Source organism: Dermochelys coriacea, chromosome 1 (assembly GCF_009764565.3).
Source record: "Dermochelys coriacea isolate rDerCor1 chromosome 1, rDerCor1.pri.v4, whole genome shotgun sequence".
NCBI classification, from domain to species: Eukaryota; Metazoa; Chordata; order Testudines; family Dermochelyidae; genus Dermochelys; species Dermochelys coriacea.
Genome location: NC_050068.2, coordinates 296,982,748 through 297,007,979, shown reverse-complemented (window position 1 = coordinate 297,007,979; position 25,232 = coordinate 296,982,748). Strand labels below are relative to the sequence as shown.

General features: G+C 40.0%; 1 protein-coding gene across 2 annotated transcripts in view; it reads right to left on the bottom strand.

The window, feature by feature from the left end:
- The window catches only part of NELL2 (neural EGFL like 2), a 240,447-nt gene that overhangs the window by 47,897 nt on the left and 167,318 nt on the right, over nt 1-25,232 (bottom strand). For both annotated transcript variants that reach the window (XM_038381970.2, XM_038381978.2), the window contains exons 14-15: nt 12,757-12,879; nt 11,321-11,416 (exon numbers count right to left, since the gene is read on the bottom strand). In XM_038381970.2, coding sequence (XP_038237898.1) covers nt 11,321-11,416; nt 12,757-12,879 — 219 coding nt within the window. The remainder of the gene's footprint in view (nt 1-11,320; nt 11,417-12,756; nt 12,880-25,232) is intronic.

Sequence of the window (25,232 nt, the reverse complement as noted above, 5' to 3'; positions counted from 1 at the left end):
AATTTCTTTTGTTTGTTTTTAATTTTTGGTACATATTCTGAAACAGACTGGAGATGTTTAATGTTAAAAAAAGTAAAGACTGGTTGCTTCAAATGTGAATCTTGAGCTGACCAGGAGGGGCCAGAATTTTATAAAAGAAATAAACAAAAACAAAACAAAAAACACCCGCACACAACCCTGCATACCTCTTAATGCTCTAAGAGCCTCAACTGGTATGATGTTGAGAAGGCTCATCTCTGTTTGACCTCAGTGGGAGTTGAAGGTGCTCAATACCACACAGGATCAGGCCCTTACTTTGCTGTTGCATTTTGCAGTGACTGTACCCGCAGCAAGCATCCCATATAAATAGAAGCTGTGCACTGGAAACAAGGCTATGCAGAAAATAGCTCCAGACCCTGTTGTTTTATGCAAAATATAATATCCTGGGAGTGAGAGAGAAAGCAGAGGATTGAAAGTTACTTTGCATTCTCCATTCTAGATCAGCCAAACAAGATTTTGGCAGACCTTACTTGGTGTCTAGGACGTGACATTGCACAGTCCGGGTTTGTCCTGCTCCTGCTGGGCTAGCTGGTCACCTTGTATTACACTGAATGTGTTTGCATAAAATCCAAGTTAATTAGCCACATGTCACAACAACAGATAATTATAAAATGGTTAGGACATGATGGATGTTAACTGCTGATATATAGAGGGACTAAAGCAATTCTGAATAAAGCAACCTAAGAGTATTAAAAGTGCCCTGAACAGAGATTCAGATGTATGTATTCATTATTTCCTAAAGGTACTTTCTTGAACTGGAGTACAGCCAAGAAGAAGAAACGGAATGAAAGTCGTTCCCAAGAGTAAAGAATGCTTGAGGACCCTGCCAACAACTCACACTCCTGTGGTGCTGCATAAGGCAAGATGGGCAGGATATCAAAATGACAAACTTAAGATTTCTACCTTATATGAAGGATCTGAAGGTTTCTGGCCAATTTTCTGAAGTCAGTGGAATTACAGTGGTGTAATATTAGTGAAAGTAAGAGGGAATTCTAATTTTATCGTAACATTATGGTATGATGGAAACTTATAACTCCAAGCCACTATTAAATTTGTATCAAATCTGAAAAAATATTGGGAATGATCCTCAGCTGATATAAACTAAGATAGCTCAGGATCTGGGTCACTGTTATTAGGCTCTTCATGTCCTAACCTAGCACAGTAGATGCATCCAGTAGCTTTTACCTCCATCAACATGAAATCTAGATAATGTCACTAGTGAAGATGAATTTGGTGATTTCAATCTATTCCCCCCAAAATGTTTGTCCACATTGTCACAGTTCCCCCTCTGTGGTCCACCAAGTGTACCCACTTTCACACTTCCAGCTCTCCACCCATCAATTTTCTTGGGCAGAGACATGAATCTCTATCCACCCTGAGGGAGGTAATTCAGGTAGCCTACACTATGAAGTCAGCAAGTCAGACTTGGCTCAGGAAGCCTGCTTTGCTTTTCTCCTCAAAGGCTAATAACAGCGTAATTGCCCACTGTTAAGTTACCACACAGCTCTTTCTATACAAGCACATTTGTTCTTAAAGCAGAAGCATTGCAAAAAGACAACATTAAAAACAACGAAAGAACATACATGCTAATACATTTACCAGAGATCAGCCCAGTTTCCACAAGGGCTCTGGCATGTGAACAGTCCTTCAAACCCCACCAAAGGGTTTATATGTGTGGTTACAAGTTCATAACCATCCTGGTTCAGAACAAGCTGAGTCATGAAAAATGTAGTTCCTCTTTCTCGAACCTGGTCTTTGAATTAGAAATAAGAAATTCATAGACAATGGGTCTCTCCCCAGGGCCTAGCTTCAAAGGCTGGGTTTTTGCATAACCTGAGGAGTTACATTTGCATATACTCACCCTACAGATTTCCTAGGAAACTCGCTTAACTTTAAAAGTTCACATTGTTTCATATAGTCCTTTGTAGCTCAGAACACTTCTCAAGCCAGGTCTCCTCCCTACAGACTTTACATATAATCCCGCAATAATATATAAGCATTTATATTTGTAATATAATGAACTGCTAAGATACTTAATTCAATAAAGTTTGTCTAGGATATTGTCATATCTGTCACACTTCCCATAAGCCATCTCACCATTTGGAATGACTTCAAGACTCCAACTACTAAGAGATACAGACTCTGAAAAGCCAGGTTATTTTGTGTCTGATCAATATACTGGCAGAGCCTGAAGGGAAACTTCTTGTACACTAAAAGAAAAGGAGTACTTGTGGCACCTTAGAGACTAACAAATTTATTAGAGCATAAGCTTTCGTGAGCTACAGTACACTGACATCTACTAAAATCTACTAATGTCATCAAAAACATTTATACAGGTGTTTTTAAAATTGCACAATTATTCTTGAATTATAAGAGAGCAAAAGAAAAAGTACAGTGAGTAATTTAAGACCCTTTCAGACACCAAAGTGTTTAAAAAAAATTGCGCAGGGGATTCCCTGTAACTTGACATCTTTACACCATGATTTGAGGACTTCAGTAACTCAGCCAGAGGTTAGAATCTATTACAGGAGTGGGTGGGTGAGGTTCTGTGGCCTGCAATGTGCAGGAGGTCAGACTAGATGATCATGATGGTCCCTTCTGACCTTAAAATCTATGAGACATACTATTCATTTCAAAGTGGAATTACCCATTATCCTCAATGAAAGACTTAAACTTGATGGCTCTGTACTGCCCCATGAGTGTGCACATAACTGTATACTATCTGCTTTCCCTATCACACTTTCATTTAAATGAACTTTTCCAACAGTTTTCCATATAGAATATTTATAGAGACTGAGTAGGCCTATTATATACACTGAACGGAGAGACCATGATAGCTCAAAGGAAGTTATTCTGTTCTACTGAACCGGTAAGTTACATACAAAGTGACCAGCTTTAAGAAGGCCCGACTGTAGTGTAGTCAGCAATCCACTTCACTCCATATATCAGGGCAGGATTTAGGCAGACATGTGGTGATACTATGCCCCGTATGCTGTATTCCTCAGTTATGAGGGCTCTGTATCCCAGCAGTTTCAGGAAAAAAAAGCCACTTGTGTTTTACACCAAAGTCCTGTCTCTTCTTTGTTCTGAAGGACTGTGATGGGGTTTACAAACCGCACACTGGGCCGGAAGGGGTTAAAGGACAATACTGGGCCAAGATAGCCTTGCCGCTCCAGGTGGAGAGAAAGCTTAAAAGGGAGTCACTCAGCTCAAAAGGGAGGCTGGAGAGGAAGAGGGACCTATCCTGAGGGCTGCTGAACAAGGGTACTGAAGAAGCCTCATTGTTTCCCTACATTGTTGTCTCTCATAGAGCCCAGGCTCCCCCACCAACTGCCCTTGCTGCAGGAGGAGCATAAATCTCATTTTCACGCCCTGATCCAGTAAGGGGAGGGTAAGGACAGTGAAACCCTGAGGTGAGGATAAGCCATGTACAAGGGTTAGAAACTGGACTTAGTGCCCTTTCACTTTGGAGGCAAGAGACTGGAAACAGGATGTGCTAATCATTAAGTCACCTGGCCCTCAGAGGACTCTACTAGAGGGTCACTATAGCAATGTATGCAGTTACTAGGGAAGTTTATTATTTAGAGATTCTTTTTAAAATTTAATGTAAAATAAAGGACATTCAACCACAAACACTGGGTGATGCCATATTCATTGTTCATACTTGTGAAAGTTTCCATTGACTGCAGTCAGTTCTGGGCATGGACCAAGGGTAGAAAATGTATTCTGAAATACTGAAAGCAATGTAAAAAGTTTAAAACACCTTAAATTAAAAAAAGAAAATTCAGATTGAAATTATCATTTGACATTTAAACCGGACCTATAACATTGTTTGTTTTAGTTTCATCACAGGGAGCAATTAGATCCAGAGGCCAAGATTTTAAAAAGTGACTAGTGATTTTTGGTGCTCAACTTGAGATCCCTAAAAAGAGACTGATTTCTAGTATGGGTGGAGAACACCTCACCCTCTGAAAATCAGGTCCTTTAAGGTGTCTCAAGTCAGGCAACCCACATCATTAGTCATTTTTCCAAATCTTGAGCAGAGTATCTTCCTGAATCTGCACTTACTCAGAACTTTTTGTTTGTGCCTCTCTGTATTTAAATTGGGCCTTTGATACTATTAAAATATTACCCCATACCCCTCAGACCAAGAACTGCAGATGGGGGACTTCCCTCAGGGGGGCACTAAGACCCATGCATTATTTCCCTCCCCCTCCCCCCCCAACCTTGTGGCTTTGGGGAAAGAAGCTACAGGGAGTAGCCAACCAGAGACTGAAGCTAGCAGAGCAGCTGTAGTTCAAGCAGGGACTAAGGAACACTGATAGTGTAATCCAGTGGTCCCCAACCTTTCTTGTGGGAATTGCATATTGCTATTCCCAGAAGACTGTGGCGGGTGCCAGACACCCTGCCGCCGAAATGCTGCTGCCAGAAGGCGGCAGTGGGAAGACGCGTTGCCGCTGAAATGCCACAGAGAAATGGCGTAATCAGATGGCTTCAGTTTTCACTTTGGGGATTAGTTCACTCCAACCCAGCCCGCCCTTCGTCCATCTTCTTAGCTACTCCCCTCCCACAAAATCCACCTCAAAGGATTTAATAAACAAAAAAAATTGTGGCACTAACATATTCTTTGCAAACCCTCACTCTGCTCATGTTGCTTGTGTGTTACACTTCTTGCCCACATCCCACAATGGTCTTGTCAATGGATTGTACAATGGATTGTAAATTCTTTGGGTCAGGGGCTGTCTCCTAGTCTGTTTGTACAGTGCCTAGCAAAAGAGGCTGTGTTCTCAACTAGTGCCTAAACGCTACTTTAAGTCAAACTCATAATAATATTAATAATCGCAAACCCTTAAATCATCAATCTGGCCACACAGTTTGTTGGGGTTCACCAAGAATGGAAGCCCATTTCTGGTGGTTGACTTTTATTTGAATTTTCTTGTGAAAAGTAGTCTTAATCAGTTTAGCTAGTAAAATATATTTCATTTTGAGAAATTTCCAAAGAAAACTGTTTTTCTAAAATGTCATGAGTTCTAAATGTGACATTGGAAAAGTTTTATTGTGAGTTTCTAATACAATTTTTGATATCTAGAACTTTTAATGTTTCTGCAACCAGCCATTCCAGTTCTTTCAGAAAGAGTTCAGTACTCTACAGGTTTCAATTACCATTTATGTCATAGTTTGTTAGATTTAGGACCTACCTGGCCAGGGGCTAGCTGTGGTTCCTCTAGCTGAACACCAGGAACAAGAGATTAAATCAAAACAGTTCTCTTGTGATGCTAAAAGTGCTAAAATATTCCACCAGGTTTAGCAATACACACAAACTTAACAGGCTTTGTAGTAGCTTTGACAACAAATTATATTCTGAGTACTGGTACAACTATTTTTTTACAAGCTATGAGTACTGGAATTAAAGGATTTTTGCACTATCCCCTTGGAATAATAATAATCTGAATCTTTCTATTATCATGGTCAATGCACCTGAACAAATTAATTTGAAGTTGCAGTAAAGAGCAACAGTCACACATGCTAAATATTTAGCTTCTACAGAAAGCGGCACACAACGCTAGAGAGATCTTATCTATAGCAATTACCTAGGCAAATCACTGATCTGAGTTGAATTTTAATCTTTCAAACTATAGATATTAGAAGAGAACTTTTAAAAATTAGTTATAAATATCAAATATATTTTGCATTTTCTAGACCACTAAATATACACAAAACGTATTTTATTTGTGTGTGAGGTTTCAACACACTATGAACACTTTACTTGGATAAAAACCCCACATGGGAAGAAGTCAAACAAAGTGCATTTCCCTGAACTCTGCATACACTGTATGATATTAGTGAGCATTCTTCTGGACATGGCTTTGGATGCTTTTTAGGCTACTTTATCATAAATTTAAATAGAGATAGAGGTGGTTAGGGACTATTTAGAAAAGCTGGACGTGCACAAGTCCATGGGGCCGGACGAATTGCATCCGAGAGTGCTGAAGGAATTGGCGGCTGTGATTGCAGAGCCCTTGGCCATTATCTTTGAAAACTCGTGGCGAACGGGGGAAGTCCCGGATGACTGGAAAAAGGCTAATGTAGTGCCCATCTTTAAAAAAGGGAAGAAGGAGGATCCTGGGAACTACAGGCCGGTCAGCCTCACCTCAGTCCCTGGAAAAATCATGGAGCAGGTCCTCAAAGAATCAATCCTGAAGCACTTAGAGGAGAGGAAAGTGATCAGGAACAGTCAGCATGGATTCACCAAGGGAAGGTCATGCCTGACTAATCTAATCGCCTTTTATGATGAGATTACTGGTTCTGTGGATGAAGGGAAAGCAGTGGATGTATTGTTTCTTGACTTTAGCAAAGCTTTTGACACGGTCTCCCACAGCATTCTTGTCAGCAAGTTAAGGAAGTATGGGCTGGATGAATGCACTATAAGGTGGGTAGAAAGCTGGCTAGATTGTCGGGCTCAACGGGTAGTGATCAATGGCTCCATGTCTAGTTGGCAGCCGGTGTCAAGTGGAGTGCCCCAGGGGTCGGTCCTGGGGCCCGTTTTGTTCAATATCTTCATAAATGATCTGGAGGATGGTGTGGATTGCACTCTCAGCAAATTTGCGGATGATACTAAACTGGGAGGAGTGGTAGATACGCTGGAGGGGAGGGATAGGATACAGAAGGACCTAGACAAATTGGAGGATTGGGCCAAAAGAAATCTAATGAGGTTCAATAAGGATAAATGCAGGGTCCTGCACTTAGGATGGAAGAATCCAATGCACCGCTACAGACTAGGGACCGAATGGCTCGGCAGCAGTTCTGCGGAAAAGGACCTAGGGGTGACAGTGGACGAGAAGCTGGATATGAGTCAGCAGTGTGCCCTTGTTGCCAAGAAGGCCAATGGCATTTTGGGATGTATAAGTAGGGGCATAGCGAGCAGATCGAGGGACGTGATCGTTCCCCTCTATTCGACACTGGTGAGGCCTCATCTGGAGTACTGTGTCCAGTTTTGGGCCCCACACTACAGGAAGGATGTGGATAAATTGGAAAGAGTACAGCGAAGGGCAACAAAAATGATTAGGGGTCTAGAGCACATGACTTATGAGGAGAGGCTGAGGGAGCTGGGATTGTTTAGTCTGCAGAAGAGAAGAATGAGGGGGGATTTGATAGCTGCTTTCAACTACCTGAAAGGGGGTTTCAAAGAGGATGGCTCTAGACTGTTCTCAATGGTAGCAGATGACAGAACGAGGAGTAATGGTCTCAAGTTGCAATGGGGGAGGTTTAGATTGGATATTAGGAAAAACTTTTTCACTAAGAGGGTGGTGAAACACTGGAATGCGTTACCTAGGGAGGTGGTAGAATCTCCTTCCTTAGAGGTTTTTAAGGTCAGGCTTGACAAGGCCCTGGCTGGGATGATTTAACTGGGACTTGGTCCTGCTTTGAGCAGGGGGTTGGACTAGATGACCTTCTGGGGTCCCTTCCAACCCTGATATTCTATGATTCTATGATTCTATGATTTAGTTCTACATTTAACTTAAGTGAGCTGTTACAGCATACAGTGTAATGAATTTGGAGTTATGTTAAACTGCATCTGAACAATTTAATTTAAATGACTGTTTTGTATGATGATTTATTTTCAGTAGATTGTCATGAACTGATTTATTGAAGATTAATTATTCTATAAATAATTGACATCACAGGGCTGATTCTCTTGTCTGATGCAGATGCAGTTACGGAACGGTAAATTATACCTAATCCTCCCCCCAAATGCTATATGTTCCCATTCTGTTGCTTACAAAAACTGCCCCAAAATCCTAAGCACACAGAGCAAATCCTCCTACTTGATTTGATGCCATAGCAACACAAAAATGGTCCAGAGAAATCCTCACAAAGCACAAAAAGGGGTGTGGCCTGTGAGAGGAATCAGGGAAAAGCAAAAGTGCAGTAATAACATTGGAGGTATACACTATTGCTATGTTGGAGGAAATTCTCAGGGATGCCTGGGAGCCCACTGTTAAAATTTTGGAAACAAATTAAAGGGAGAGTTGTGGCAATTTCTCTGCCTCTGATAGAGCCACCCCACTCTGTGGATATTAGTAAATGATCCTTTCCAGATATGAATTACCTCTGGGACTCTCAAATATTTCCAATGAGCAAACTTTGTGGTTTTGGAATGAAAAAGTCTGACACTGGCAGGTATTTTCAAAAAATTTCTTGGGCACAGATATCCCCAGACTTCCCATAAATGTCTAAATCCCCTCTTATTACACCTACTGAACACTTTGCTTATACTATCAATTTGTCAAGAGCAATGAATATAGTTGGTTTGCTAAATGATGCTGTCTCCTCTTTTAGCAGTGAGAAATGGTTTTGCTTTAAATGGAAAAACAAATCAACACATTTTCCATTCCCTCCCCCGCCTCTAGTCAGCGCCTGGGGTTATCACAGGCTCAGTGAGGGGCTTTTGGTAGGAGCTCCTTGTTAAAATTATGGTCAGCACTTCACTGACCTTGACATGGGTGTGGGAGTATAAGAAGTATTTCAGAGAATTTCTATGCCTCTGCAAATGGTTGGGTTATATGGACTTCATTTCCTCTCCAGAAACAGCACATGCCCACCCATGCTAAAAAAAAAAAAAAAAAGGCGAGCAGCTGATCAGTTGTGGTGTTTGAGCTGGAACCCACCTGATTTAAGAGCAAGGGAGCTGCTAGAAGTTTCTCTGTCCTTTATCTCTAAACCATTGGTCCAAAATAGTATGAATTTGTTGACCTTTGAAGCATGATACAAATTCACCTATTTATCCAGGTTTCTAGGAAGGAAGGCACAATAAGGGCTGGTGACTGTGGATGCTGGGTTATTATATAGGCTTTGATTTAATCTCTGGTTAACCGTTTTATATTTAGGGGGTGAGGAGCAACAGCTGGTCAATTTTTATGTGATTGTATGTTTAATTTACTGCAAAGACTCCTATAACCTAGGGTACACACTTCTTAAATATAGGTATTGTAAAGTGAAATACATAAATAAAATAAGTAGTGTGCAATTTAAAACTGCCCTGGGCAGTTTTAAATCTATCCTTATTCATCCTCATCTGAGAGCACAGCCAAAGAGTAGTGGTGAGAGAGGTGTCATTGCACCTTGAGGGATAAAGTGAGAACACACAAAATGAATGAGTGACAACTTTCCAATATGAATTATTTGTGATATGGATGTCCTGATCATTTCATACCAACAGGACATGACTCTTGGAAGCTGTAGTCTACATTCAAAAGGAGTGTGCTGTTTGGAGCTCAGATTTTCACTAGGGAGGGCTCTCTGTCCAAGACAGTTCTATGTCTGAATCAGCCAGATCTTGCCTGTTATGAACAGGCTTGCTCTACCATTTGGTGCCTTGAAGGTATTTTGGATGGAATAGCAATCCACTGTGTTTCAAAGTGACATATAAGTTAACTGGGATCCTATTGCAGAGCTTGAAAAGAGGTGCAAAGTGCAGCTGGGCTATCAGACAATGTACATAGCAGCATTTGTTGTCAATGTTAATATTAAAACCAGGTGACCAAATCTCCTTGGACCCTTTTAACTGACCCCTACTGTTCCAAGTTATTCCTTGTACTACCACTGAAGTCTATGACTCCTTTGTGGAAGTCTGCTGGGCAATGGAAGACACTTCCCCCTGCAAAGTCAAATCTTTCATTTGTCTGGGCTGCCATAGTGGCTCCTACACCACCTCCCATGATGGTCCATGGCTTAGGGGGTGGTCAATGTGCAGATCACCACACCTATATCTGACCTTAAGTTATGGATTATAATTATCTTACTAAACTCAAGTTAAAAATTTGGTAAAGCATATTTAGGAAACGTAGAGTGGGATTTTCAAATGCTCTCAGCGCTCACCTAACTCTGCTCTCAAAATTCCCATTGGCTTAAGGGGAGTGAGAAGGCCAATGTTAAGTGCTTGTGAATCGCCCACTTTTAGTGTTACATTAACTGTACACGTGCAGTATGTTTTGCTGATAACACTGAAATGCTGCAAACTGTATGTCCTATAAAAGGAAAAATATCATACAACCTTATAAGCCATCTTTATATCTAAAGCATTATTTTAGCATATAAACCACTAAAAGTAAAAAACACCATGAAACCAAAACCATGAAACAGCTACATGAAAGAGACCTTTATATTTTGCCCCACATCACTTTCAACACTGCACAGCAAATGCAACGGTCAAGAATGTTTGATATTTCTAGAGAAAAATATCAACTCCCGGGGCTGCAGCTATTTCACACAGTGCCCCTCCTGTGCAGAACAGCAATATCCATTCCAGTTACTGTGACATAGAATGACAACAGGCAAATTTTTCACCTCTCAAATGAACCAGAACCTTTTTTGTATAAAAGTCAGAATTTTTACTAAATTGGACAATATTTGCAACTATAACAGAGGTAGTGCTTCTAAAACTACCTCCTCGATCCCATGCTGAAGATTTATTGAAGACAATATAGAATGGCAACAATAATCAATCACAGGTGGCAGATTGTCCTTTTAGTAGGAACAGGGAGGCTAATCAATCTAAAAAAGCTTTCCCTTCTACCCCGAGGCCATTTACTGTTAGAATCCATTTAAAAATTCAGTAGCCAATAAAAATGTTGAAATTATTTTAATTTAGAAAAATTATTGACAAGCGCTCAAAGTGCTAAATATGAGCAATCCAGATACTTTTGTTTGGTAAAGCATCCCGCTAGTGTAGTTTACATAGACCCAAATTTTAAAAGAAAGTTTTAAAACAAGGTTTTGTGGTATTGTCATCCCCAGAGATATCAAGCATAGAAGAAAGGTTGTGAGAGAAAGTAAAACAATGGGAAGCATTGAATCCTGTTTTACCCGTGAGTTGATCAAAAAAGTCCTAAAATGAGGATGGAAGGTGGATTAGTGAACTATAATCACAGGTTGACAATAAGGTCGTGAACAACTATTTGCATTTATTTCTACATGTCAGATGATATACCACCAATGGGAGCTACCAAAAACTATTTGCTATGAAAAGCGAGTGAATAATTATGTTAATTAGGGAGTGACAGAACGTAAACTAGTCAGATGTCAATATGCTGCTAGTTCAAATTGTTACAGTACATGCTTTTGGGAGGTATATGAGAAAAGTGAGTCATTGAGTTTATCTACTGCATATCTTAGTACTTTCCAGCAGCAGCTTCCTCTTTTAGGAGGCAAAATTTTTTCTTGAAATAGTGCAGACATTGGCATAAAGATAATTTTATAATAAATGAAGTTATCATCTTACCAGTTTCACAGTTGGGTCCAGTGAAGCCCTGTGGACAGGCACAGACATTGGAAGCAATGCAGGCTCCTCCATTCCTACAACCATCTTTGCAAAATGCTGAAACAATAAAAGTAGAATGTATCAGAACTATTAGCTAAGGGCCAGATTGTACTCAGTAACTGTGCAGGTGTTTGTAGCCCCCCAGCCCACCACTGATGTAGCAGCCAGACACAAATGCAATCCTTGCAGCTTTTCTTAATTCAGAGGCTCCAAAAGGTTCAGGGAGGAAGCTGAGTTATGGCCCCCTACCACACTAACCACATGAGCTGGCAGGGTGCAGAAAGGGGACTAGATTGTACCATCCTGACACATTTCAGCCTGTGCACTGCCTCCTACTTCACAAGAAATTGTCCCCTTGAGGCACAAACTCTCCTGAGGGTTTTGCGACTCTACACTGCCTCCCAATACAGATCTGTGCCTATTAGACACAACTGAGCACTAAATCAATTAGCTATTTGATTCTTTGTATTCAGCTATTAGATCCAAACTATAAAAATGGTAATATCACCCAAGGGATAAAGCGCTTTAAAAACTGGCTTTCCAATTATTGTCCAAAATCTGTCCTCACATTTGCACTTGTGCCTCACACTGATGCCAATGAAGCTGCATCCATTCATTCAAGGACCACTTTCTCCAGATACAAGTATTGGAATTCTGCCAGGACTCTGGGGGTTCTTAGATAGCTACAAATGGCCTGCACCTTGGCTTTGCATCTATCTGAAGTATGGTACTACCAACAGAATGGGACCCAATGCCTTCACATCTCAGTAACTTCCGTGAAATGCAGCACTAGATAGCCTAAAAGCAGCTTTGCAGCTCTGTAAAATTCAGCTTCTTTGTAAAACTAGCAATATAATCTGTAATGTTTAACAGGGTCTGACAGTGGCTGTAAGCAACCAGTTTCTCCTGGGGAGTAAAGGTTTCAGGGGCAACATCTACTGCTCTTTTTTTTCCACTTACAAAAGAACATTACATACGCAACAATATGCAACTCAATCTGTAGTTCATCAGGTATAATAGCAAGTGATGGTGAATAAATTGCATTTGGTAATAGGTTTTCCTAGCTGTAATGTTGTTGGTTACTGTGGTTATCTTGAATGGGCTACTCTGTATCAATACAAAATTATCTTGGGATAGATACTAAAAGTATTTTCTCCACCATTTCAGAGCTTGCAATTTATAAATGCTAAATTCTCAAACCACTTGGAACTTTGTAAAAGACAAAGTCAATGGATATCGGCCCATGCAATCCTCTTTGTGGGATCAGGGCTTAAATGCTAATGTTCTACAGTGTTGTCTTCAAGGTACACCAACAGATTTGTGTTAACCATGACAAGATAAACGTTATTAAGTCCAAAGACAGTGCCTGTTACAGCCCAGGGTTTCTGATAATTTACCTTTACACACGGTACCATTTCCTGTATAACCTGGCTTGCAGACACAATTGTGCCCACCCACAGTGTTGAAGCAGAGTGCGTTTTCATCACAGCTGTGCTGATTTGTGATGCATTCGTCGTGCTCTGAGAAATGAAACAAATGAATGTTATTGAATTGTGACACTACAGCAATATAAAGCTGTAACTATATTTCCATGTAAGTAAACCATAAACTCAGTAGTTACTAACCAGGATTTGCATATTGCCCAGAAGTGGGTTAAGCAGTGAGCAACACCCTGAAATTTGACATATTGCTTTCCTTTGTTATTCACATCGCACTCAGTTCTGATCTCTGTTCGGGAAAAAAAGAGTAGCTTAAAAACAAAGGTGTCTCCCCTCTTTCAGGGATATGGGACTTTTACCTTATGCTGTTCTTGGTTTTGGTTTTGACCGATCAGCACACACAAGCTAGGCTGCTGCTTATGTTTCCACGTTGCTTCTAGCAAATTTGGTCACTGTTTAATACATTTTTATTTATATACCATAAGCCTTGCTCTGGCTGTCCAATACAAAACCAACTTCTGCTTCAGGCATGTTCTAATGGACTCAGCATGGAACTGGGACCCACGAACTCCTGAAATTTTAATTTGGACTCAGATACTTTCTTCTGTGGCCTTGGTAACATCACAAAGCCTAGGTTTCCAATTTGTCAGACAGGGCTAATAGTTATCTACTTCACAGGGCTGTTATGAGAATTAATCCCATTAGTGTTTGCAAAGCACTGAAGTGCTAGTTATTATAACTAGCAATTTCTTTACTAGATATAAAATTATGGGTATACAGAATTTGTTTTACTGGCTCAGACCTCTGACCCATCAAGTCTGTAATTCTGCCTCCTGTAATGACAAATATTTTGCTTCAAATGACAGTTAAAGCATCTATGATTCAACTAGCCAATTGTACAATGCTGTATGGGCAGAGGAGTGGGAGAGAACTCATCTTCTGTTTGTAAGCACCTACCATGACGGACCCTACTCCTGAGCAGGGCCTCTGGGTACTAGCAGAGTACAAATAACCCTAGATAGAATACAAGCTGGGACCCCAATCCTGCAATCTTCACCGAGTTGAGCCTCCCATTGAGTGTAATGAGTAAGGACTGCAGGCACGGGTCTTGAGGCATGAGATTTAATGACCCTGATCACAGCATGGATAATTAAAAATGTTATTCATAAAATGATCTGGCTCTTTTAAAAATCCAGTTATAGTATTCGACTGACCTCCTGCAACAGTGAATTCCACAAGCTAATCTCATGCTGGGTGCCATAATATTTATGTGGGATCAGTCCATTATAAAAAAGAAAAAATGTCACAACTATGCAAATTAGGCACACAAGTATCAGTTGTGCTGTACTGATATCCTGGCTTTTTGTCATTATCTTAATGTTATTTAAATATAATTTAAGTTCCTTACTTTTTTCATTCCATACAACAAAACAGAGTAACAACTATGGACCTGTAGAAAATGTATTATTTACTTGATGCACAAAAATATCTTTCCATGCCATTATGATGGTCTCTTGGGTTGTAGGAGATGTACAGCAATACTTCGCAATTACTGGGGTTTTCATTGCAATGTACTGAATTTTACAAGTTATCTATCACATTCAGCCAGGGAGTGTGCCCATCTGCACTGTTCCTTGGAAATGGTGGGGTAGGCCAAACACCTTTGATATCATTCCAACACCCACCACTACCCTAGAATACAGACAAATGTATACTGGAGAAAAAGGGCAAGTCACAGGCTGCAGATCTAGAAAGGGTAGTACAAAGCAGCTGTTGAGGAGAGCTCCAAGAGGTTGTGGTGGCATCCACAGCTGCTGAGTCATGGAGCTGTTGTGGTTTCCAGGCCAATGAGACTTGGCCCTAAACGCCAACTGATTAAATATATAAGTATTCCCACTGAAATCAATAGAATAATTCATGCATTTAAGAAACTAATTGGGGCCTCAGTGTACCTGGTATGATGTATGTCCTATAAAGAAATAGAAAACTACTGTACTTTTGAATGCTGTTTAGCCCAGAGATTACATTATAATGGTACTGTATAGTATGTGGACTCATAAAAGTGGTATTTTCCTTAAAATCCATAGTTATAGATGAAATAAATACGCTAAGTAATAGAGCTTGGATAAAAAAAAGATTTTTTTTGCCTTGTCTTTTTCTGACTCATTTAAAGTGAGAAAGTTCATGTCAAAATGGCCATTATTCCTCCCAGATCTGTGGCTAAATTACCCAAAATTGTGCTAGATTTTTCTCTTTTCAACTAATATAATACACTATTTCTTATAAATGATTCTCAGAATGAGGCTTAAGAGTATGTCTACACTTGCCGGTAGATCGGTACTGCTGCAATTGATGCAGTGAGTGTCGATTTAGCAGGTGTGGTGAAGACCTGCTAAATTCATGGGAGAGCACTCTCCCATTGATTTGTGTACGCCACCTCCCCGAGACACATAAGGGAAGTCAATGGGAGACGCTCTTCCGTTGACACAGCGCAGGATAGCCATTGTTGTAGTGGATCTAACAACATCTACTTCAGTTATGTTATTCACATAATTGAAGTTGCATAAATTAGATCGATTTACCACGGTAGTGTAGACCAGCTGAGATATTGCTGGTTTAGAAGAAAATGTGTAAGAGCAACAGGAAGATTTTAGATTCAGTTACAAAAAGACATTTTGAAAAGTGTGGGGAAAAATGAGTTTTCATGTTTTATATTCCATCTAGATTTCTGACTTTATATTATCTACATTTGGTGCAAGTATATTATGTTTAAAACTGCTTAAATTTAAGGCTCATTGACATGTCTATATGCTCCATGCTAGAGAGTGGCAGTTCTGATTGGTTGTACATGGCTTTGTCATGACTTTGGTGCATGGTGCATTAAATAAATTATTTGGGGGGGGAGGGTGGTAAAAATCTCATAAAAAGGAGGGTTTGTACACATTTTTTAAAAATTTAATCTGTCTATAATAAAACTAATGTCAAAGCTGTCTACCTATATTTACATATAGATCATAATATAGCCTGACATATAAGATAAGGTCTATCAGATAATACACATTTTAAAAACTGAATACATGCATATTTATGAAGGACTGTAATGGCATTTTGTTGCTTAAAAGCTAATGAATTCTCATGTCCATTATTTTGGTTTCTTTTTCTAAAAATGTTTAATTTAAATAAAGAAAGACAGAGGGATTTAGGTGAGGGATCTCACACACATAACAAACCATATGTTGCAAACAGCTGATGTGAACATATATCATGAAGCAAAATCAACTTTAACAAAATACTTTGCAGCTCATCTTTAATACAGTTTCTTCCATTTGGCAAGTTTAACAAATTCTACATAAATTAGAACTGTAAATACAGAATAAACATGTTACTTCTTATGGAAGATGTATACCAGGAGTTAATATTTAGGCCATTTATTTCAAGTACCTTTAGAAATAATGTGGCAGATTTAACAAAAAACTAATATTTACTTCACTACACATCGTTATGATGATGGCATGGTCATGCCATTTACAACAGTAATAAAGAGTCAAGGAAATAAAATTACTTTTGCAAAGAGATTTTAATGATTTACAAATCTGAATTTGCATAAATGCACTTTCCATAAAGAGCAAATGTATTGGTTTCAGTGATTACTTCTAAAGCTATATTATCTAATACATCTAAAATCCATTTAACACTGGCCAGAACTCGGTGCTCAAGTGCATTAACATTCGTAATATCTCTGCAGTGGGAATCAACAGAAGCCTTAAATATGGTATTCATGTTGATTAATCTGTTCCTAGAGTAATGGACTCTACAGAGACAAAAACCATTTTAACTCCAGAATTCAGCAAGCTTTTGCTATTACTTCCCAGTGCCAATAAGTGCATATGTATGTTCCATTTAAATCCTTCAGAAAACAGATGCCTTAGTTAAAGAAATATAAAAGTGTGACTATGCAAGTTGTTTCCCTATGTTTATATAAGTTAACTGCACAGCTGGGCCACCTTTACTGATACACTTCATTTCATTTTACATCTTTAATAGTACTCAGCACTGTATTTCAGAATGGCTTCTTTGACAAAAGTTATTACTTTGCTCCAAAAGACAGACTACAAAGTCTTAAACATAAATAAAGCTGATAGTGACTCCTGATTGTGGAGGTAAATAGCAGGAGTTGCAAGGGCAAAAGCACTTCCTCAGAGGGATAGATCCAGCTGGTGTAAATTGTCCTAGCAGCAGTGACTTCAGTGAAGCTAGGACAATTTATACCAATTGTCTCAAGTGGCATGGAGAGTTCTGAAAAATGAAGGTAGTAAAATCCAGTGTTCTATATACACAAGAGACGTCTCACCCTTCCCTTCTTTTCCTACTCCCGTGCTCCTGTGGACTCAACTTCTTCATCATTCCCCTTAGTCCATACTCCACTAATAAATATTTTAAACAATTAAAAAGAAATATGAGACTAATATGACATTTGCAACTCATCACGCTGCTTATGTGATGTGACCCTTTTCCATCTCCCTACTTCTCCTTTCTGTATTTAGATTCTTTAGGACATTGACCCATTATTCAAGATGGTGGAAGTGTGAGAGTAACTATGTCAAAAAGGAGTTAAGATTGAGAATACAGCAATAACTTCAGGGTAAAACACATTACCAGGATATTATAATTATCCCCAAACCAAGTACAGTATTACCAATCCTGTAAATTCAGATTTAAAGTCATACTTAAAAGAAATCCAAATGTGTTAAGGAATGGAAATGCACAAACAAGGCACACACATAGCCTTAATTCTGCCCTGTAGTGATGCCCGCAGTAACTATTAAGGCATTTTGTGCTTGTGGGCCCAGATTATGAAAATTGTTTTAAAAGACAATAGGGTTTTTTTGTTTTTTTTTCATATTTTCCCTCTTATGATGTCACAGAATCCTAAATATCTGTGCTTTAAGAGTTCCACATGTGCCTCACAGTAGGGCTCGGACAACAGGGCCATGAGAAGCCTTTCACGCCCTGATGCGCAAACTAGAATGAGGAATCATTAAAGAGCAGTGATAGCTGGGCCAAGTAATCTACCACACACATCCAATCTCCCTCATACCACTGACACATTACAATCAATAGAATGGTGAGGATTGGTTGAGTTACCTTTGATGTCATAATGACTAGACCTGTGTGAATAACAGATTTTTCAGTTTACTGGCAATTCCTTTCCTGCTCCCCCATTTTTTTTTTATTTTGAACCAAAAATGAAATTTTCTGTGAACTGAAAAGTTGAAAAAAAAAAGCCATTTTGGATTGATTTAAATGTTGTTTGACCCTAAACAAAATGTTCTGTTGATTTCAAGTATTTAATGTTTTTACATTTTTAAAATAAAACCGAAGGAAATTTTGAAACAGTCACTTTGAAATGAAAAATTGAAACATTCTTTGGATTTCTTTGGAATTTTTTTAATACGAACAATTCAGTAAAACTGATATGAATGTATGCAACATTTTGGTGTCACTGAATCTGCATTTTTTGCCAACAAGTTTTAGCTGACAAACGTCACCCAGCTCTAATAATGATACTGTTTGAGTGTCACCTGAACTGTTTGACCCAAGCTGGTCTGTAGCCTGTGTAATCAAAATAATCACTAATAATTTAGCTTCATTACAAGCTAATTCCTTCTTGTATAGCTCATACACAAGATTTAAATTAATTTTAATTAAATGGAATAACACGGTCTCTTCAAACTTTCCGGAATTAAGATCATCAAATGTAAGACAGACGTTACATTTCTTAAAGGACTGAGTTTTAATTAATTTTAAAGTGTGTTGTTTAAGAAATAAGCTATTTTTGCATAAAATGACTTTTTTCTTCGAAAGAAAAACAGTTGAACAGACTGCACAGCCATTGAGAGTGTGTCCCTTCCAGGGAGGACCCTCCTGCCTCTGCCCCCTTTGAATGGTGTAAAAGGGGATCTGTGACTTAGCAGAACGTTATGTCCTTTTTCTTACCAGAAAAATCCTTTTCCCTCATAGGCGGCACTTTTACTTTTAAATGCTTATAAATGCTCAGAAAATGCATTCTATACTCAAAGAGGGCAGCAAGTTTGAGGATGATATACAGTACTGTATTTTTTTATGCATAAGCAGTTGACCCCCTGCTTTAAGTGCAACATGAAATCACTCTCAACTATGGAATCATGACGAGGGTCACCATAATGTGTTTGCAGCATAAATAATAGTAATAGTAATAAGTGATTTTGGCATGGTGTGTGTCTGAAATGGTTCTTTTCTTTGTAGCCATTTAGAGACCATTCTGATCTCTGAAATGCCATTTGTCTGTAATTACTCAGTCGATCACTGTTCTTCAGGGAGAACAGGTGCCATTATGCTCATCCAGATGTCTGCGTCTCTTCATTTTTATTTATTGGTTTACTTACTTATTCTACATTTGGAGTCAATATAACAACAACAAAACACCTAGTATAGGAGCCACTAGCAAAACTTCTGGAGAAAAACCCGATCACTGGACATGGTAAAAATGCAGCAGCCATTTTCACATCCATTATCAGAAAGATTCAGGAGTTCACAAAACTCAATAGTAATGAGAAGAACAGAAGGGGAGAACATATCACCAAATGAAAGCTGTAGATTAAAGGGCAATCAATCGGCTGAGCAATAACAGGTCAACAAAGGGCAGTGGGAGGGTGATTGGAGACTGGGAGGGGCAATGACAAGGCAGCTATTCTTGGTGGCTGGCAATATTAACTGAGAGGAGGTTTCATGAGTTGCCCATGTACAGCTTGTCCTATCTCAGTTTGAGGTTAACAAAATTCATGTACGTATTGTAAATGAATTATGAATTCTGTAACCTTGGTTTCTCTAACAACAGAAATTGATCTGCTGTATAGCCCTTAAAATTGACAACACCTTGGCTGAGAGGCATCAATACAGTTCAGGGCCAGTATTGGGGGTGGGGGAGAACCATATGGAGCACCAGGATGGAAGGGGAATTTATAAATACAGAAATGCAGTGGGCCACTCATTCCTGTTCTCATAAATTTTAAATAATTGTTCTATACTGACATCACCCAAGTGCCATTTTTAACCTCACTGAGGAGGACTTCCAGCCCTGCTGCCTCCCATGCGTGCACATCAGTAACATTAATAATATCTTTAGCTATCAACATGATAAAATCTTTATCTGCCCACTGACATTCTTTGTCTGAAGTGAAGAGAAATCCTAAAGCTTTTGGTCTAGTAGTGAAACCCCCTGCTAATATCTCCCATCTCCCATATCTCCCATCTCTAACCCCACATGATCCTTTCTCACTAGGAAAGCCTGCTTTGCTTTCTACCTCCATGAAAAAGATAAGAAAACCTCTTAAGCCAGCTAAACCTAAAAGAAACGTTTCAGTATTATCTTCAAATACAGCTTTTCCATATGAAATCTAAATCCAAATCCTTCTGAACTATGCTCTTTGAGAATGTAGTCTAAGAAACTCTCCACAGATTTTCTGGTAAAATGTCTTGTTTCACTATGAACTCTCACACTCAGAGAAAAGACAGGGGCGGCTTCACAGACCACAAGGCCTGCTGCAGCAGAAGGATTTGTTCACCTTCTCACTGTTTTTGTGTCTCACAAATTGGAGAAATAGATAATCCTCATCTAGGAGTCTCTTTGGATCATGCCTTAGTGACTCTAATTATGGATATTATGGCACAGTGAGAGCAGGATATTTTCCAGCCTCCTCCGAAACACTGGACAGCTAGTGTGTAGGTTCACCTTCTTACTCAGGTTAGGATCCCTCACATACCATCTGTTACACTACACCCCATATTCTTTATAGTAATATTATTATGATATGAGTATGGCATAATGATGTATTTTATGCAAGACAGGTTCTGTAAGATATAATTGAAAAGATTATGATTTACTGAATATGATTATCCTACTTGTATGCATGTATCATTTTGGTATCTGAAGTTAGGAATATTGTCTATGTATCTATTTCAAATGTGTTTACACCTGGGGAATGCCCACTAGGCAAAAGACAGTCAGGCTAGATGGCTGGCTGGGAATGGCCCATTCAAATCAATGGACCATTTGGGAGAACAATAGGTCTGAGAGGAAGCAGATTAGCTTCCAGGGAGCTTTCCTGAGGATGCTACAAATAGCCTCCGAGTCATGGCTGCTATGACACTACAGGGGCATGTGACCAGATTACCTGGTATTGGACTCCATCTTGGAATTTCAGTGTTTTTCAACTGAAAGGTGTGGAAACCAAAGGGTTCCTGCCATATGCAAAAGCTATTTAAGGCAGGGGAGTGACATCATTGTGGGTTCTTCACTGACTCCCCGCCCAAAGGAGATTCTTGGAAATACCTAAGTAACAAGGACTGAACTAGGGGGAAGTGCTGGACCCTGGCTAGAGGCTTTCTAGCCTGTGAAAGGAATACCTGGGGTTTTTAAGCTACAAGCAAGAACAGCTAGCCTCTTAAGAATCTCTGCAACCAGCTTAACTCATGATTTAGGGTGAGAATTTGCTACTCAAATGCAATCGCTATAATATATTAAGCTTAGATTGCGTTTTTGTTTATTTGCTAGGTAACCTGCTTTGATTGGTTTGCTATCCCTTATAATAATTTAAAATCTATCTTTTGTAGTTAGTAAATTTGCTTTTGCTATATTACACGCCAGTGTGTGGGAGTTATAACTTGAGGCAAAAAGATGTTGTATATTCTCTCTCTACACTGAGGGAGGGGGTGAATTTCATGAGCTTATGCTGTACACGTCTCTGTGCAGCGCAAGACAGTATAATTTTGGGTTTACACTTCAGAGCGGGGTGTGCTCTTGAGGAGCTGGGCAGTTCCTTAGCTGTAGCCTCCCCATGCAGAGCTGATCACAGCAGCTTGTAAATTCTGCAGTTGGGTGTGTCCCTACCTGTGTGTATGCTGGTGAAAGAGCAAGCTTGGAGAGCTTGGCAACTTATCATAGCACCACAGTGCGAGAGGGAGCCCAGGCTGGTGGGTTAGGGGGGCTCAGTGGTACCTCAGGGGGAACCCATCACACCATCCTTGCTCAGTCACATGAGATGGGCTTAGTGCATGCTCTTTGTTTTCTCTTGAGCCCCCAATGTAACCTGGTTGCCAGAGGACCTGTTGTGTAAGCATTCTGTGATGTTTCCCCATTCATGAGCCAGTTTTATGAGTTCCTAGAGAACAGGAGAGCCCTAACGTGTTCCTTATCTCAACCCACAACAGTTGAGATGTCTCCACCTAGTGTCAGCCCTCCCAAACCCCTACATACGAATATTTCCAGAAATCCCCAGTGGTGACATGGGTTTTGCTTCCCCCAGGAGCCCACTTTTAATTAAATCCTTCCACACTAATGTCTGGTCACAGCTCAGTCTACCAGATCACTTACTGTCCTTCTCCTAGCTGCACAGGCAGGGTTCACCAATGGAAATCCCATGACCTCAGCAAGACCGCAAGCCTCTTGCACAGACAGAGTCCCTCTATGGGCACAGCTTTATGAGCCCTTGTTAACAAAGCAAGCAAACAGTCAGAGGGGCTGGTAGCTCTCCCTTCTATTCCAGGTGGGCATCCATGTCCTTTCTGGCTCTCCTCTTGGAGTCTCGGAGCCCTTCACCTTATTCCATAGTGGTTTCTTTACTTTAGGATCCAGCCATAAGCCTGGTGGTCTCTCCAGGTGCTCAGTCTTCAGGTATTCGTATGTTTGTTGTACCACCTCTGCAGGACAGACAATTAATACTAGCACACCCATGACTACATCCTCCTCGGCAGACCAAGTATTTAATTATTACTTTTGTCCATAAGCAACTCCACTGTCCATTACTGGGGTTTGAACTAGTCACTCAAACACTGGGTAATGGTGGGCATCTATACCCCTGAAGAAAGGGGCTCATCTTGGAACTGCTGTCAGTACCCCTCTCTTGAGATCTCCAACCAGACCAGGATAGCAACTCTGACATCTTCATGATCTGCAGCACATCCTCATCTACGGCCCAATACAAAGTTTGTGCTCACCTTCTCCATTTAAATGACACCCAAACAAGTAGCTCAAGATTATTGCAGCTCACTGGAAGGAATGGTCACATTACTCAAGTACACCTGTGAATCATCTTCTAGTCCTGTTCTGGCTAGGGAAGGACTGGGACTTACAGGCAGCATGAGCAGTCCAGCAGGGTTAGCGAGTATTTGACGGGGCTGCTCCTAGAAGTGTTACTGCAGTTTCTATAAAGCTGCAGCCCAGGCTTCCTGTTGCAATGGAGACTGGCATGCCTGTGTTGGGCTACAGCCTGGACTTGCTATCACCCTAAAAAATTCAACAGTAGGCATCGATGCCAAGAGATGTTCTGCCAGAGCCAGGGTTAGTGCTGCAGGAGGCTGCCTTTGCATCTTAGGCTACTCCTTATCAGCTTCCATCAATGCTGCGAGAGCTGGTGGCTATATCTCTGGAGGCTTTAAGTGGTCTGGCCTTATGGGAGGACATTGAGTTCCACCAGGACTCTTTGCCTGGGTTCAGAGGTGTTGGTGCCAGCTTTGGTGCTGATTTTGGGATCTGCTTCAGAGCTGTGGGTGTTGGTAGTTTCTGGCAGACCGGGCATTAAATGAGGCTGACTTGTCTGCTAGCATGATTCTGGAGCTCATTTCCTCAAGTCTGATGAGTCCTTCATGGATTGTTTCAGAAGATGGCACTTCAACATCATGTCTTGTGATTTGTGTGTTCTTGCAGAAATTGATAGGTACAACTAATATCAGCTCAGTATATCTGATTCTTCTGAACAGAATAGACAAATCAGTCCATCACAACATGGTCAAGGTTTGAAACCTGCAGGTTTTGAGTCTGCTTTATTAAAGTAGCTCTATACAGGAGTGGGTTCTGTGCAGGGTCAGCAGGTATATGGAGGGGGTCTGACAGTCAATACTCATTTCAGATGTGCGAATATAGATCACAGCAGTCATATGTCAAAGGATTAGAAGAGTTCTAAAAGTTTGTAGAAGACTTTTGAGAAGGTTTAGCCAAAGCTAAGAACTAGTGAGTCAGACACTCACCAAATTGTCTTGCTGAGGAAACTGAGGGATGTCATCCCCCTCCCAATGCCCTCATATGTGAGGAGGTTCAGGGCATACACACAGCCCCAGACACGATTTCAAAAATCTGATCTTGCACACATGAACACCTGCAGTGGGATCCAGAAAGACACCCACTCAATGAAAAAGAACAGTTATCATCATACAGTCTTTAACCAGGACTCCACAGCCTGTTGAGGCACTGCTTAGAGAAAGAGATCACAGTCTCATAATCACCCTTGGCTTTGCATTCAAGTTATTACTCCTGGCTTTACATCCCCTGAGACCACAGTTAGATGTAGTTTCCTTAAGGAACTCACTAGTGATTGTCCCTAAACAACAGAATCCAGGACCATGTGGGTTATTTTTACACACACAGAGACGCACGTGCACGCACACACACAGACACACACACACAAACTTCTATATTTGGTAACACACACACACACACACACACACACACACACACAAAAGCAGATTTTATTGGAGAATTATAAAAATACAGAGAAAACATACAATAAAAGTCAGTTAAACAAATATATCGTTACCTAATACTATGAAAAGCTCCATTAAACAGGACCAAAACTTAAGTTACAAAGTATTGTTTGGGTCTCAAATACTCAAAGTGTTCACGATCAATCCTTACAGTTAAGAAACAAGCTAAAAACAAACCAAAACCATTTTCCTTGTGAAGTATTTATTTTAGGTCTACTCCCAGGATGTGTTTGGCTCTGTAATCAGAGCTCCTTCTTTGCTTTTGCCTACTCTTGCAATGGTAAGTCTCCAAAGGTAAGGATCATTTAGGTCCTGATCCTGTAAGCTGCTTTGCCCCAGAAGAAACCGCACTGACACTGAACCCATTGAGTTTAGTATTGTGGCCTAAATTAGTGTTTACATTATATCATATCTCTGAAACCTTACCAGAATGGTAACCCTGTTAAGACTAGCCATTTCAAATAATTATGTTTTCGTCTTATCCCAAACATCAAAAAAAGCTATGGAGGTAGAAATTACATAGAATTCAGACATTACTGCTAAATCAAACCACCATGCTTCCCTTTTCTACAACCAGGGGCTAAGTAATAAATTCTTCTTACCAAACATTTTTACACTCCAGTATTTCCAAACTTATTAAAAGCACAGGAAAAAATCTGAAGCACCAATATTCTTGATGAAGCCCATCAAGAATATTGGTGCTTCAGATTTTTTCCTGTGCTTTTAATAAGTTTGGAAATACTGGAGTGTAAAAATCCAAGAAATCAATCCTCCTAACTCGAAAACTGTCCTGTTATGCACAATCTACCACTTTAAAACCTTCATCTTCATTATGTTTTTAAATGCACCATCACTAA